General features: G+C 34.9%; 1 protein-coding gene across 1 annotated transcript in view; it reads right to left on the reverse strand.

Moving 5' to 3' along the window:
* ROBO1 (roundabout guidance receptor 1) overlaps positions 1-16898 on the reverse strand; it is a 480872-nt gene that overhangs the window by 145887 nt on the left and 318087 nt on the right. Inside the window, exon 4 of the mRNA XM_078147422.1 lies at positions 4648-4768. Within this exon, the coding sequence (XP_078003548.1) occupies positions 4648-4768 (121 nt within the window). The remainder of the gene's footprint in view (positions 1-4647; positions 4769-16898) is intronic.

Raw genomic sequence — 16898 nt, forward strand, 5'->3', positions numbered from 1 at the left:
CCTTTACTTATTCATTTTTTTATTTTTATGTTATTTTTAGTAAATTATTGTAATTAAGTTTTAATCTTAAGTTGTGGGTAATGGTGTCCCAGACAAAAAGTGTTTGTTTTTTTTTAAATCATGATTATATCAATAGATGTAGAAAAAGCTTTTGATAAAGTACAACACTCATTTCTATTAAAAAATTTGAAAGTATAAGTATAAATGTATTTTTCCTTTAATTGACAAAAATAATTTACCTAAAGCCATCAGCAAGCATTATTTGTAATGGGGATAAGCTAGAAGCCTTCCCAGTAAGATCAGGTGTGAAACAAGGATGCCTTCTGTCACTGATATTATTCAATATTGTATTGGAAATTCTAGCAATACCAATAAAAGAAGAAAAACAGAAGGAATCAGAATAGGGAATGATGTAATAAAACTATCTCTTGTTGCAAACTGATATGATGATATACTTGGAAAATCCCAAAGACTCAACTAAAATGGTAGTTGAAACTATTAATAATTTTAGCAAAGTAGCAGGATATAAAGTAAATCCATACAAATCATTAGCACTCCTATATATCACAAACAAAACCCTAAAAGAAGAGATAGTTAAGAGATACCTCATTTAAAATAACTTTAGACAGCATAAAACACCTGGAAGTAAACCTGGAAAACAAACCCAGGAAGTATATGAACAGAATTATTTAAAAAAAGCATTTTATACAAATAAAATCAGATTTAAATAACCAGAGAAATATTGTGTTCATGTGTAGGCAGGCTAATAAAATTAAAAATGGCAATTTTACCTAAACAAATTTATATATTCAGTATCATCCCAATTAAATTACAAAAAAAAACCATTACTGAACTGGAAAGAAATAACAAAATTCATATGGAAGAACAAAAAGTCAAGAATATCAAAGAAACTAATGAAAAAAATCTAAAGGGAGGAGGAAGTTTATCAGTACCAGCTCTTAATCTTTATTACAAAGTAGTAATTATCAAAACTGTCTGGTACTAGATAAGAAATAGAAAGGTAGATCAAAGGAACAAAGTAGACATACAACTTAACAGCTGCAAATAAATATAGTAACCTTGGATTTGACAAGTGCAAAGACAAGATTTTGGGATAAAAATTCATTATTTGGTAAACACTGTTGGGAAAACTGGAAAGCAGCATGGCAGAGATTGGGCACAGACCAGTATCTTGCAGCATTTACCAAGATAAGGCCAAAACAGACACATGACCTAGCTATAAAGAGAGATTTTACAAGAAAATTGGAAGAACATGGGATATATTACCTATCAGACTTATGGAGAGGCAAACAACTTATTAATAAATAACAGATAGAGAACAGAGTAAGGCATAAGATGGATAATTTCAGTTGCAATAAATTAAAAAGGCCTTGTACAAATAAAAAAAATGCAGCCAGCATCAGAAGGAAAGCAGAAAATTTGGTCTGTTTGTTTTGGTTTTGGTTGGGCAATGGCATTAAATGACTTGCCCAGGGTCACACAGTGTTATGTGTCTGAGGCCAGATTTGAACTCAGGTCCTCCTGAATCCAAGGCCAGTCCTCTATCCACTGCACTACCTAGCTGCCCTGAAAGCAGAAAATTTGGGGAAAAAATTATAGACAATTTCTCAGATAAAAGTCTCACCTCAAATATATAAAGAACTTTGTATAAGTTCTATATAATGGTAAGATTGTGATATATATTCTATATAGCTATAAGAATGTGAGTCAATTGTCAAAGGATATAAAATATGAACAATTTTTAGACAAATCAAAACAATTTATAGTTATGAAAAAAATGTTCTAAATCATTATTGATTAGTGAACTGCAAATTAAAACAACCTTGAGATATCATTTTACACTTATCAGATTGGCTAAAATGACTAAAGAGGAAAATGATAAATGTTGGAGGGGATATGGAAAAATTGAAACACTAAGTCATTGTTGGTAGAATTGCAAACTGATCTAACCATTTTGGAGACCAATCTGGAACTATGCCCAAAGAGTTATTAAACTGTCTATACCCTTTCACCCAGCAATAACTCTACTAGGTCTATTTCCAAAGATAATTAGGAAAAAAGGAAAAGAATCTGTATGTCCTAAAATATTTATAAATATTTATATAGAATATCTCTTTGTGGTGGCAAAGAACTGGAAATTGTAGGGTTGCCCATCATTGGGGAATGGCTGAACAAGTTGTGGTATGTGATTGAGATGGAATATTACTACACTATAAGAATGATGAGCTCAATGATCTTAGAAAAACATGTATAGACTTGCACAAAATAATGGACAGCAAAATGAGCAGAACCAAGATAACAACGTATATAGTAATAGCAATATTGTTTTAAGAACAGCTTTGAGTGAATGAGTCACCTTGCCTATTAATGCTCAAATTAACTACAAATGACATATGAAGGAAGACACTATCTGCATCTAGAGAAAGAACTTATAAACAGAAGTATGTAGAGGATGATTTTAAACATAAGTAAATATTTGTATCTAAAGGTAGCCATCTCTAGGGCAGGGGCAGGGGAGGGAAGGAAAAAAAAAGAAATTTACATGTTAACTTTATTACATTTTAAAGGGAATAGCAAATTGTACATAATAGATTTGCAGTTTCATGTGCAATCTTCTTTTTTAAAAATTACACTATATTGTGGAAATGCTTGTTTTATTCCATAAATTAAAAATAAAATAATTTTTAAAAATACGATGATGTACCATTTTTATAATAAAAAATCCTATTTTTATAATTAATTTTTTTTAATTTCATGCTAGCAATGGGAAAATCCAACACATGGCTAGATTCCAAATAGGACCATGGTTTTATTTATAGGAAAAAAGGAGATGAAGAGCAACCTATGGATTTGATCAGTTGAATGGGTTACAAAAATGTTTACTATTTCTTAAAACAGCAAAGTCGTTCAGATAATTGTCTTTGTTTTTTTCTGTTTTACCTTTTACGTGTAAACTTAGAAAGATTTACTTCAAAGGAATTTATTAATACTGATAAATCACATCTGCTATTCTAGTGGCTGCTTTATATTACATGCCAGTCTATAGTAAAGCATTATTAATGGAAATAATTTTAAACTTCTTTCAAGGGGAAAAAAAGGTATAACATTAATTCAAGTATCATAAATAACAATACTTAGCTATTTTTTTCATGTAATACATCATTTGCCATAATTTTATACACAAATATTAAATAAATAATGAATGCAAATAACAAATGGAATATTTATCATTTTGGACTGAAAATTCAGAGAAAGAATGTACTTGAAATTTTCTGCACCTGTAGTTTCATACATACAATATTGCAACTGGGGTTAAATTAAATTAATAAAACTACTACTAGGATAAAAAATGTTTTATACGGTATGATTAGGGAACAAGTTATTCCATGTTAATGAATCTGGCAGATAGCTGAAGTTCACTCCTTTAGAGTCCAAAACATGCATTGTTAATTACTTACTCCTGAGAATGAGAATTATCTATGTTGTACTGTATTTTTATTTAAACATTTCCCAATAACATTTTAATCTGGCTCAGCAGGAGTTTGATACCTCTGAGGCACAATCTAACATTACATATTGTTTTGACTTCGTAAACACATTTTCTTGATATCCCAAGAGGCAATGTGTGGCAATTGGTAGCATTTTGCACTTAGAATCAGGAAGACCTAGGTTTGACTACTTCCTCAAGCACTTGCTAATTTTGTGAACTTGGGCAAATCATTTAACTTTTCTGAGACTCAGTTTCCTTTTCTGTAAGATGGGAACAACTGAAGACTTTGAAGGACAGTTTTGAGCATCAAATGAAGCATGTAAAACATTTTGCAAACTATCAAGCATTATATAAATCCAGATTATTATTATTGGTGGTGGTGGTGGCAACATCGATTGTATTACATCATAATACAGTGTTGTTCTGAAGGGCTCTTGATGTATATTCCATCAGAAATTAGCCATATGCTGATTTGCTTTGTCTTAATTTGTACCTTATATCGTACCTTCGAGGAGGATTTTACTGGCTTGAGGAATGGTGCCAGGAAATGACAGTGTCCTAAGAAAAAAATAGAGCACTAACAAAACAAAAACAAAAACAAAAACCCCACCTAATTCAAATTCTGTTTCTAGAAAAGGGTGAAAATAGAGAGAATTTTAAAAATTTTAAATGCTTAATGAACAGGCTCGGTGACAGCTATCTCAACCAATCAGAAGTCTTTGTCAATTTATGTGTCTTGGTCATTTTCCAGACATAAGATTACCAAGTATTGAGGTATATTTAAATGAGATATTAATGTTCATTTAATTAAAAACACTATTTTGTACAAAATCAATATACTAGATAAACTCAGTAAACTATTAAGTCATTTTTCTTATATACTGTTACTCATTACTGAGAATGTCCATGCTACTATCTCTAATGATGCAACCATTAATAGTTTTGGCATAGTAACACTGACAATTTTAATTTGAATCGATCTGGCTATACCCTCTACCTGTGGGATATCAAACTATGTAAGAAATTGTTGGAGAACATCTTTGGGATGAAATTCACTCATTCATATAAACCTAGAAGAAGATATAATATTTGTGGGGAAAAAAAGATACTTTTAGATTAGACAAAAAGTCCTTTACCTAAAACAGTTAGCTCTGCTACTTCACTCTCTCTTTCTCCCACCATATTTGTTCCAACACAAACATATTTGCCAGCATCACTCTTACGCGTATATGTAATCATGAGCTTCCCTCCTCGGATCTGGAAAAAAAAAAAAAGCAATTACTTTAATCCACAAGCTGAAGAGGCAAAGCTAAAAAGACAATGGGGCAAGAAGAAGCAGCACAGCCCAGATTTCTCCAACAAGAAGATATTGGAGGAGCACCAGATCAAACAGTGATCAGAAAATTTATTCCAGGTCAACACAGGAAAACCAAGAAAGGCCTGTGAGAACTTCAGAAGGGCTACAATCAAGGAAAGCCCAATGCTGAACTTTCTGGCACTGGAGCTACTCTATCTCAAGAGCAGGGTCTTGGAGCCTTCCAACCTAGGGCAGGGCTGGGGTCTGTCACCTACAGCTATGCCCTGCATCAGGGAATTCAGAAAAAGGTTAAATTTGTTACAAGTGGTCTTAGAACAGGGTTAAGGAGCAAAGAGGAATGAAACTGAGGCATGATGTTGTATATAGGCAGGATATGTGGAAAAGTGACAACCTATAGCTTTTTCCTCATAGATTCAGCCCACAGATCAGAGCTGGCTAGGGATTTGGGGGAAGGGGGAAGGAAGGAGAGAGGAAAAGATAAAGCAGGGATAAGGCCACAATTAAGGTGCCCAGTCCCTGAATCAAGGTTGAAAACTTATAAATCTTACATTGGGGGTCAGTGATCAGACCGTTTGGTACATAAAATGGATAAGTCTCTGCCCAGAGCCTACCCTAAGATCTCTGAAGAATCTACCATTCAATACCTGGAAAAAGCAGCAGCAAGTCCTACAAAAAATAAGATCATAACTGAACAAGGCCCCTACACTCCCTTCAGAAGTGTAAAGATCTTGGTCTTAACACAAAGTTCCAATTCAAGACGCAAGGCTGGAAGGCTGAGTAAACAAACAAACAAAAAAAACCCAAAAAGCCCTGCTACTAAATATTTTTTAGCTAGGGATGCCCAAGATATGAATTCAGATGGAGGTAATAACTCTACAATATTTGCAAGCAAAATCTTAAACAAAAACACAATCTGGCAACAAGGTCAGCTAGAATTTCTGAAAGAAATGAAGAGGGTTTTTTTCTTAATGTACATAATAGATCAAACGAGAACGCCTAAGGAAAGAAGTGGAAAAGAAATGAGGAGCTGTAAAGGAAAGATCTGAACAAAAGCTATAAATCCTTACCCAAGTTACAGACTACTTAGAAAGTAGAATGGACCAAAAAGAAGTTGACACTACAAGAAAGTAAGAAATATGAAAAATTATAAAAATTAAGAGATTTTTAAAAAATAAATGAAAATATGAATCATCTCATGCAAAAGTAAACTGAGCTACAAAAAAGACTAAAAGGGGAAAAAAACTATGAAACATTAAATTACTTGAAAAATCTATGAAACACTAAACTACAATAAGGCCATGACCAAATAAAGACTGGATGCCCTATTTCAAGAAATCATGAATAAAACTGTCCAGACCTATTAGAACCATAGGGTAAAATGAAAATATAAAGAATTTAATTTTCATCACCTGAAAGAAATTCCAAATTAAAAACTTTTATAAATAGAATTTACAAAATCCAGAATTTCAAGGTCAAGGAAAAATACTGGAAATAGAGTTCAAATACAGAAGGGATACAGTGAATATCATGTAACATATGGCAACTATCCCTAATCTAGTAGGAAAGCTTAGAATAAAATACTCTAAAAGGCAATTGACATAGTCTTATAATAAAAACTAACAAACAGCAAAACTAAGAGGGGGGGAGGGGAATGGATCTTTAATAAAAGGGATTTCCACACATTTCTGATGAAAAGACCAGTGTTAAGTATAAACTCTAACATTCAAACAAAGGAGGCAAGAGAAACATAAAAATGTAAATATATTTAGACAATTAGAGGATATTATATAGTTTCAAAAAGCATAACTTGGGAGAGAAGAAAGCACTCCCTCATAGCACTAATTTCATCAATGTTCAAAGAGGGCATTTCAGGAAACAGATGCCCTGGGGGGGAAAAAAAACCTTAATGTTTTGGTAATTTTTTAAAAAGAAAGAAAAGAGAGACAAAATGCGGAAGAGGGAAGGAGACAACTTATTCTCTCACATGATCATAGTATGCAAGAAAAAGACTACATAAAGAAAGAAGATAAGATAATAGAAGAGTAGACATCACTAGCATCTCATTTTCATCTGAACTGGTTAGAGAGGGTTAGAATACACAGTCAATAAACGTTCGTTAAAAAACTATTGCTGCCAGGCACTGTGCTAAGTGCTGGTGGGTTGCTTAGTCGTCCTTCTTTCTTGAGGAAGACCAAAATGATATCACTATGTTAGGGTTAAGTTACAGTGAATCCAACTGTGGCTGATCACATCAATATGAGCTTAGAATGCTGGGCACATGTTGGGCACAAATAATCCATGTGAATATTTGGGGTGGTTTCTCTATATTTGTGCATCTCATATTTCTTTTGAGCTACTTCAATTCTGCTTTGCTCAGAGAGCACAGCACCTTGTCTGATGAGGGCACACCATGCTCGAGTGGTCCGGTGTCTCCCATGTCATACAATCAATCCAAAGTTCTTTTTTTTTTCTGCCTGATAAATTTAATGTTTATTAGATACAAGAGAGACTAAAATTTCAGGGATATTTGATGTACTTATCTACTTTTCCTTGTTCTAACTTCATTTTAATTCTTTTTCATTCTCTCTCCTGCCATCCTTCTCGCCCTCCCCCTCCCCCTTTTTTTTAACAGGAAGGATTAAGGCAGAGATTCAAAATATTGGCTTTCAACTAGTTAGAGTCTTTAATCATACTCTTCCCTTGTGGCCCATGTGCTACTCCCTCCCTTTGCCATCATTGTGCAACTGGGCCCCAACACAATGTGCGTTTGTCAGACACACCTATCAAATGGAAGTGGGAAGTATGGCAAAAATGCAAGTCAAGCTGGAAACTCGGGAGTCCTCCTGGAGACCCTCATCCACTAGGGGGGTAGTCACAGCAGCATGACACGCTATGACAACCACACCGTGTGCAAGTCCCTCATTTCCTGGAAGCAACGTTTCTATAAGTCTCTCCCCCCTGAAATGAAGGAGTTCACCCTTGCAATTCCAAAGTTCTTAAGAAAGACCTTGAAAGTGTCCTTGCACTGTTTCTTTTGACCACCATGTGAACACTTACCCTGGGCTACAAAGAAAGGTCTCACACACAGAGTTTGATTCATGTCAACAGGAAAACAGAAAGGAAGAGCATGAAATTTAAAAAAGGAATAGGAGATTCAGAGATATATAAGTCCTATGTAAAAAAAAAAAATTCTTCCTCGAAGGTATATGAACATAATGAGATATGATCGCCCCATTAGAAAAATGGTCTTAGATATGCAAACCAGAGAAAGAAAATCAGAATATTTACAATAAATATTAAAGCACAAGTTTTAAATAAAATATTAGCAAAGAAGCCACCACAAGATAACAAAAGATGATACACAATGAAGAGCTATGTGACGCAACAGATAGAGCTCTAGGCCTAGAATTAACAATATCTGAGTTCAAATCCAGCCTCACACACTTATTAGCCGGGTGATCTGGGCAAGTTACCTAACTCTGTTTGCCACAGTTTCTTCATATGTAAAATGAGCTGCAAAAGGAAATGACAAACCATTCTACTATGTTTGCCAAGAAAACCCAAAATAGGGTCACAAAGCGTCAGATATGACTGAAACAACTGAAAAACAACAAAATATTCTATGATAAAAATGTTGAAAAACTATGACCAGGCTAAATTTATTCTGGGAATGGAATGCAGTTAGTTCAATATTACAAAAACTATAAGCTTAATGCTGTATTACTTCAGTTTCTTCCTCTATAAAATGCACATAGTAAGAGCACCTACCTCTCAGGATTGATGTGAGGATAAAATGAGATATTTATAAAGTGTTTTGCAAACTTTAAAGTGCTTTTTTAAAAATTAAATGCTATTATTAGCTATCTCATTTCCACTCAGAAAGACAGATTCTGTACTTTACTCCTAAGCTTATATTCCCTACAAACAACATATGTTCTTTAGCTTTTGTTTTATTTTGAAGGTTTACTGCTACTCACTATTGAGAAGCATGATTACAGGATTACAAAATAAATAAAAATTTACAAATATATCTGTGTTTAATCCTGATTCTATATTCTATAGGGAATCTGACAAGCAGTCCTCCAAGCACTACCAGTGATATTAGATCAATCCAACAAAAAATGACTGTACTAATAAAGAAATATTATTTAGCTAGAGACGCCCAAAATACAAGAGTTCACTTCTTGTCAAGGTTGTTTGGCATAATGAATCTGTAGAATCATCTTCCCTTAACCTTTGTTTGATGCATGTGAGAAATTAGGCCTGTATTTGAAATTTCTTCAAGGAACTCACTAGTATAGTATGGAATATAAGAAATATACACAGAGAATTATAATGTGAAATAATATATGATAAGTACATTGGGTTTGCAAACAGCATTATCTGAAGTGAGAGGTGGAAGAGTGAGTAGGTGGGAAGATTGAAATGTTGATGGGAACATGCAAAACTGCTGCAATCTGGCTAAGTCTCTCTTTACATACAGTGTACGTCTGTATGTATGAAGATTTAAAGAGAAGACGTTTCGGTTTACACTGCTAAAACATTTTAAATGACAATAATGACATTTTCATCATCTCACCAGTGCAGTCTTAGTATAGTACTCAACATTTTGCTATAGTATTAGGTATAGTATTCAATATTTTAAATTTTTTTAAACTTTTGCTTGCTGTTATTATTGCTTTGTAATAAAATTGAATCAGAAATGTTTCCTATCCTTTATACATTATGATAAAAGCAAATAAAAATCTATTTTAAAAATTCACTATATACTGCCCTATAACTTCAAACAGTGTGAATTCAAATAATATGACCTTTGTTTGTGCTGAGACCTAGCTGTTTTCCTTCCTTTAAAATAATAGCTGCATGATCTTAGGTGATTCTGACTGTTGCCAACTCTTAGTAGATTTTTTTTTAACCCGGAAAATTTGGATTTTGGTTATGGCATTTCTCAGTATTTTCAGTCTGGGGATTTCTTAGGAATATGGGTACATTTTATTTTCACTTCACACACTAGTTCTGATAGCTCTCCAAAAATTTTTGTTATACTTTTTTTCTTAAATATGGCATAGATTTCTTATTCAAGCCCTGGTTTTCAGGATGTCCAATGACCCTACTCATCCTGTTTTTCTGGTCATTTATTTTTGATAGTAGATATCTCACTTGTTTTTCTAATTTTCTAATTTTTCAGTCATCAATTTGTTCTAATATTTGCATTGGTTTGTTTGTATCAGTCTATTTTTAATCTAAGTTGTTCATTTTCTAAGTACTATAATTTCACTTTTTATCTTTCATTTCAGCTCTTCCTTCATTTCTTCCAACTACTCTAGGAATCCTTGTGTTTAATTAATTCTTTTTTATTGTGCTGATTTTTTTTTTCAGTTATTTCCTTCCTCAGGGATTTTATGTCAGGATTCTTTTTACCTAACAACATTTCTTTCCTGTAGTAGTTTCCTTCTGTTAGTTCTTCACTATAACAAAGATTTTATGAAGGACCTGGGATTAAAGCTTCAGTTCTTGGACTAGGATTTTGGGACTAGGCCAGTCAGTTTTCTTCTCTATTTCTGATGGGAGAGCTATGTGCAAGCTGTTTCCCACTACACACCTGGCAGAGAATCATGACATACCATGACTGAGTCCTGCCCTAGATGTATTTTAGAAGCTTTTCCCCTAAATCTCAGTCCTGGACAAAGTTGGCTGACTGAGTTTTGGTCCTGCATTCCCCACTGTAATCACTGGGTAAGAGGGTACCTATGTCCACAGTCCAAGTCTAGGACTGGAAGACAAACAGGATGTAGGGAGCAAGACCTACTCAATGCCATAGTCTACAGCTTCTAATTTCTGTAGTATTTCTTGACCTCTATCACACTGGTCTTGTCTACTTCCCTCTGTAGTAAATGACAAGAAATTGAAAGCTGTAGGCTTCAGTGCCTGGAGCACATTAGAACTGAGACTGGGCTTGTCTCTAAGGGCATCCCCATTGTAGAGGTCCTATCCTTGGCCTGGCCCAGTTTCTGGGCCAGTTTGCACTGTCACAAGTAACTTCAATCCCTAGAATAGCTCTTGTTTCAGGTCCCATCTCCTAGTGCAGTCTAGATAGAATGGAGGAGTTCAATGGTGTTTTTCTCATTTCATATGGCAAGTTCATCACTGATAAATGTTTTTGGGGAGCTGAGTTGTTTGCAATCTTTTCACATCTAACAATCTTATCCAGAAGTTGTAAGAATTTCTCAAAAAATTATACTCTCTAGTTTAAAAATGCCTTAGAAAGAAAAAATACATTTCTGAAGGTATCAGGTATCTAGAATGCTTACAAGGCAACATCATTCCTATTTATAACTAAAAATAACAAAACCTTCTCCTACATTAAAGCCATATGCTTATTCTCTATAAGAGTACTCTCTAAGAACTTCTCCAAAGCAGCAGGAAACTCCCTTTCCAGAAGGTTTTATCTTTTTCTGTATGGTACATTAAGCAATGAGATAATATACCAGGGGCAGGCATTCAGAAATATAGGTATTTAGCTACAGAAAGGGAGCCTGATTCACATCTCTAGTTTGAGTTCAATAAGCTACAAAGAGTAGGGGTTTTCCCTCTCTTGAATATATAAATGTAATTCTTATTACCTTTGCATACACAATAAGAAGCATGTTTCCTTAGGGCTATAAATTAAATAAGCTTTTAGTCTGGTTGCACTTCAGTGTATATAGTCTACTCTGTAACGAATGCTTAAAATCACAAAGATGAACTTGAATTGAACTCATCTGGTATGTCTTCATTTCTCTAACCTAAAGCGAGTCAGATGATTTGCAGTATCTGTTACAAAGGAATTTTTTCAAGCATCACCACCACAATATTATCCACACACCTCTCAGGTTAACATTCTAAACTGACTGGGTCTAATTAGGTAGAACAGCTACACAAAATATCATCTGTTTTTCATTACATTAACCTAACATGTCTTGAATTCAACAGACCAAAAGAGAAACCACTAATTATATTAAGAGCCTCAAAGCTGATTCCAAACTGTTAACTACCAAACTGTCATATATTTAAGTTACCTTAATCCTTTTAATAGATTTTCAACTCAAGCCTTGTGGTTTTAATTAAAAATACTGTTAAAAAACACTGTAATAATGAATTAACAGCTAGTAATCTATGAAGGCTAAAGAAAGAATCCTTGGACAATATTCATATATTTTGACATCTACACTTTATTTAGTCCAGTAATGCTGACTTTCGACTATTAAATTATTGGTATATTATTAACTAATTTACATAGTGGTGAACATGGATCACTGTCTTATTGTGGTACATGGGCTTACACAGCTGAAAAAAACAGGAGCTATGCTGTATAGGGTCACCTAAGATGGACAGGCCATAGTAGAAAGTTCTGATAAAAAGTTATCCACTGGAGAAGGAAATGGCAAATCACTCCAGTGGCTCTGCCAAGAAAACCCACAGACAGTGACTAGCTAGTGGGTCACAAAGAGTCAGACAACAACAATAATAATAACAAAATAGTGGTAAAAGTGAGAGGCTTTGGGATCATTTGCTAGTGAAGTCAATTCTCAATCAAATGGCCTTTAGATTATTCTCTGAAAAAAAGGACCTTCTGCCCAGAACTATAATATTACTACTAGTCCTTTGTTCTAACACCAGGACACAATATCTGCTGGCATCTTTGAGCTTCATTAAGAACAATGTTATTAACTTACAGGTGAAAAAAAGTCTTCAGATTTTGAGTAAACAATCAAAATGCCTCTCATGGAACGCCTCTCACCTTGTGACATGTAAGTAACACAAATGATCAACTATGTCCCACAGGCCTTCTCCTTGGGAGTTAGCATTAAAGGTCTCAAGGACTTTTTTTTTTCACTTTCTAACAGTGTCTGTCTGTCTCTCTCTCTCTCTCTCTCTCTCTCTCTCTCTCTCTCTCTCTCTCTCTCTCTCTCTCCATTAGAGAACAAAGGAACAATAAACTCCAAACTCTAAAGTATTTGCACAGAAATAGTTTTACGTCTTCCCCCACCTAAGCAGTGGTCCAGTAGGAACAACAACTACAAATACAACAACCACAGCAGAAAACACTACAGAAAGTTTGCTTGACTCTGCTGACCTTTAACTAACATGAGTTAGTTGGAACACTAACCCAAGGCATCATATTTAGAAATCTTTGGATTTAGATGGTGCTAACATTACTGGAAGGCTCTGGATTTAGATTGTGTTAACATAATGAGAAAGCTTTGGATTTAAATGGTGCTAACATTACTTGGGGAAGCTAAGTGGCACAGTGGATCAAAATCCAGCCTCAGACACTTAGTAGCTGTGTGACCCGGGGTAAGTCAGTTAACTCTGTTTTCCTCTATTTCCTCATCTGTAAAATGAGCTGGAGAAGGAAATGGCAAAGCACTCCAGTACCTTTGCCAAGAAAACCCCAAATGAGGTAAAGAAGGGTGGACAAGCTTGAACAACACAACAAACATTACTTGGGAGCCCAGAAATAATAAAGAATAGCACCTAATTATGAGCAAGGATAATCTGTTAAAAAGAAATTACCATGTAACAGGCAGGGGTGAACTAACCCCTTGCTGCACTGCTCTGCCCTCCTCCCAATAATGTCCAATAACAGAGACTGAGGAACATCCTCTATATGCCTGAGCCAGGCCCACCTACCTTGAACTGAGAAGTTTATTTCAGTCTGCCTGCTCTGGGCTTAGTTTGTGATACTTGCCCAAGACATAAAAAGTCTGAGTTGCTGTTCTGCCTCTTACTACCCAGGAAAGCTGCCTAAGAGGAAAATAAAGCCCATTACTGGATGGACTTTATTAGATTAGATTAGAAAATCTGGCTGAAACGAGGTTCAAACACTTAGGTTTTTGACAGCTCCTGCTACCCCTAAGTGTACTCATAAATATATCAAGTGTTTTCTAAAACCTAACTAGGCTATACAATGAATTAGAAATTTACTCTTCCCTGCCCCCCAAAATGATCACAGAAATTTGGAGTCATTAGAGAACAAATGAGCAATGAACTCCAAACTCTATTTGAAAAAGACTTTCATCTACAACATACCTGCTAAGTGGTCACCCAGGCTTCTCTGAAGACAAATACAGAGGAAAGCCTATTCCACCTTTGGATATTACTGAATGTAGGAAGTTTTTGTTTGGATTACATCAGGCCTAAATTTTCTTCTTTGCCACTCTGGTTCAGTGGTCCTGGTGCTTCCTTCTGGAACCAAGTAGAAAGAATCCGATCCTTTTCCCATAGAGGAACATCTCAAAATACCCAAAAGATAACTATTTCACTCTAAATCTTTTCTTCTCAAAGCAAAACATTCCTAGTTCCTTCAACTGATATGAGGCTTAAGGTAAATTATATTTACAAATATTTGTGTGTGTGTGTATGTATAAATATGTATATGTGTGTCTCTATATATAAATATACACACGCGTACACACACACACACACACACACACTCACAGAGAGAGAGAGAGAGAGAGAGAGAGAAAGAGAGACACTCATGCATATGTGTTAGATATTATATTAGGTGCTGTAGATGCAAGTAAAAAGAATGAAAAAATCCAATGAGCTTACATTTTAATGAGGGAGACAAGTACATATAAAACATATACAGTATAAATACAGTTAATCAGTGTAAACATAAAAAATAATTCAGTTAATGACTGCAAACATACAAAATAGTGAAATATAAGGTAGTTTGGGAGTGAGGACCCTAATACTCAGTGGTAGGGACTGGGAAAGACTTCATGAGAAGATGGTGCTTGAGATTCCTGTTAAAGGAAGGACTCTATGAGGGGGAGGTAAAGAGGAAGTGCATTCTAGGCATGGGGGATTGTCAATATTAAGATACAGTGATGAGAAATGCAATGTTGTGGTGAGGAACATGGAGGAGGCCAGTTTGGCTAGATCTAAGAGTGAAGGCAGAGAAGATACAGGAAGGCCACAGACCTGGCTTCACAGACCTGGCTTTCATCTCTTCTGCATATGAGTTGTGGGACTTTCTACAAGTCACTCAACCTTTCCAGGCAACTTTCTAATAAGTTGTAGAGATGAAAACCTAAATTGGAAGGTGCTTCCTTTCCTGAGAGTTCTCTACCAATGAAATCACAGGCCCAATCCTCGTTGCTATCCTCATGGATACAAAGATTTAAAAGCATCTTAAATTCACTTATTCTCTTATTACAGCATAAGAGACCTGAACCCTTCCCAACTCCAGAAAGGTGACCACCCAGACAAAAAGAGAAGTGTAGCACCCAGGCAGATCAAATGCGACGATGGTGATAGTGGTGCAACAAGAGGCCTAGAACTCACCTGGTCTTAACTTTGGTATTCAATGGCTGCACAAAAGGATCAAAGAAAAGGAAATGAGGCAGAGGCTACCTAGGGCACCTTAGGAGGTTGGAAGCCAGTATTATCTTTAGTAGCTTATTGGGATGATTCAGTTGGCTTTAAATGGGCCAGGAGAAGTCAGAAACCAGACTGAGGCCAGCATTTGCATCTAAATCTTGACATAAAGACAGAGGCAGACTCCAAGGACTGAGGAAGAGGGTGGGGCTTGATCTCAACACAATCACTAGCTTCCTGACCCAGACTAGGGCTGCAGAACAGAGAGCGTGGGGTCCTAGCTATCCAATCCAGTTATCCAATCCAGCACTGTAGCAAGAAAGGGGAAGGAGAGAGGATAAGAAAGGGTTTGGGAGCCACAGTCAACCACATGTTGTTTACAAGAAACACACTTGAAATACAATGACTAAACAAGATGCTGGAATAGAACTTATTATGTCTCTGGTAAATAAAGGTAGCATTCAAAATTCCAGTGAAGGAAATAGTAAAAATAGGTATGGTTAAAAGAGATAAGCTAAAAAACTATATTATGTGGAAAGGAACCATAGATAATGAAATATAAATATGCAATATATATATGTCAATATAGCATGTAAGTACTTAAAGGAAAAATAATTCACTTATAGGCAGCAACAGACAGAAAAATATGATGGTTGGAAATATAAACATAACCCTTTCAGACAAAAACAAACAAATAAAACAAAAGATAAATAAGAATTAAAGGACATGAATAGAATTTCATAAGTTAGACATAGATTTCTGGTGACTACTGAAAGAGTATCATGAAGAATATGCATATTTCTTAGCTGGTAATCTACACCAAAAAAAAAATGATTACTGTCATTATTCTGAGGGCGTGGGGATGTTGGCCTAGACTTAGAAGAACTCTCAAGTCTAAAACTCACTAATACGTTTGCGATATGCTCGTGATTTTATAAAGTTTATCTACAAAAACTAGACATTTTAATTTTTTTAAAAGTATGTACTGATGACACAAGTCCTATTTCCCTCAGATTCAAATTTTATTTCATTTTTTATATAAGCAATAGACTACAGGAAGCAAAAATTGATCCTTCTAAGTTTAACATCTCATTCCACTTTCTTTAATTTCCCTTTACTCCCAGTTTATTGTATTTTACCATTCAATTCCACAGCTATATGAAGAAAGTAATAGATTATTCCAATCATTTAACTGCTTGGCTCAAGTGTAAAAGTGTTAATAGCTTGACTCATATCTAGGTATTTGTCTAATTTATCTTGCTCATCAGAAAAACTTTATGCTTTGAAGGCCGTAACCATCATATGACAAGCATGTGATTTTGTATAATAAAGAGGATGTGCAACTACTTATCCAGTATATAGAACTAAGCTACATAATTTGGAACTGTTAATCCAGAATCAGCTTTCTAAGTTCAAAACATAAAAAAAGATAAAATTTTAAAACTCAAGGCACTGGTTTTTTACTACTTTATCTAGTCTGATTCATTCTTCTGACATTCTTATCCAGCTTAACTATACACGTAACATCTATGGGAGTTATATAGAAGGTTTAAGGAAAGGATCAATCTAGATGAGTACAGTATTAACAGAGTAAATATCTAAATTCTAACATGCATTTACTGAACTGATTTTTATATCATAATAGTGGGAAAGAAATGTTAATATTAGTTTTAAAAAGTACGGCCTTCAGCGTTTTGCTTTTTA

The sequence above is a fragment of the Phascolarctos cinereus genome, unplaced genomic scaffold (assembly GCF_003287225.1).
Source record: "Phascolarctos cinereus isolate Bilbo 61053 unplaced genomic scaffold, phaCin_HiC Scaffold_7;HRSCAF=346, whole genome shotgun sequence".
In the NCBI taxonomy this organism is placed as follows: domain Eukaryota; kingdom Metazoa; phylum Chordata; class Mammalia; order Diprotodontia; family Phascolarctidae; genus Phascolarctos; species Phascolarctos cinereus.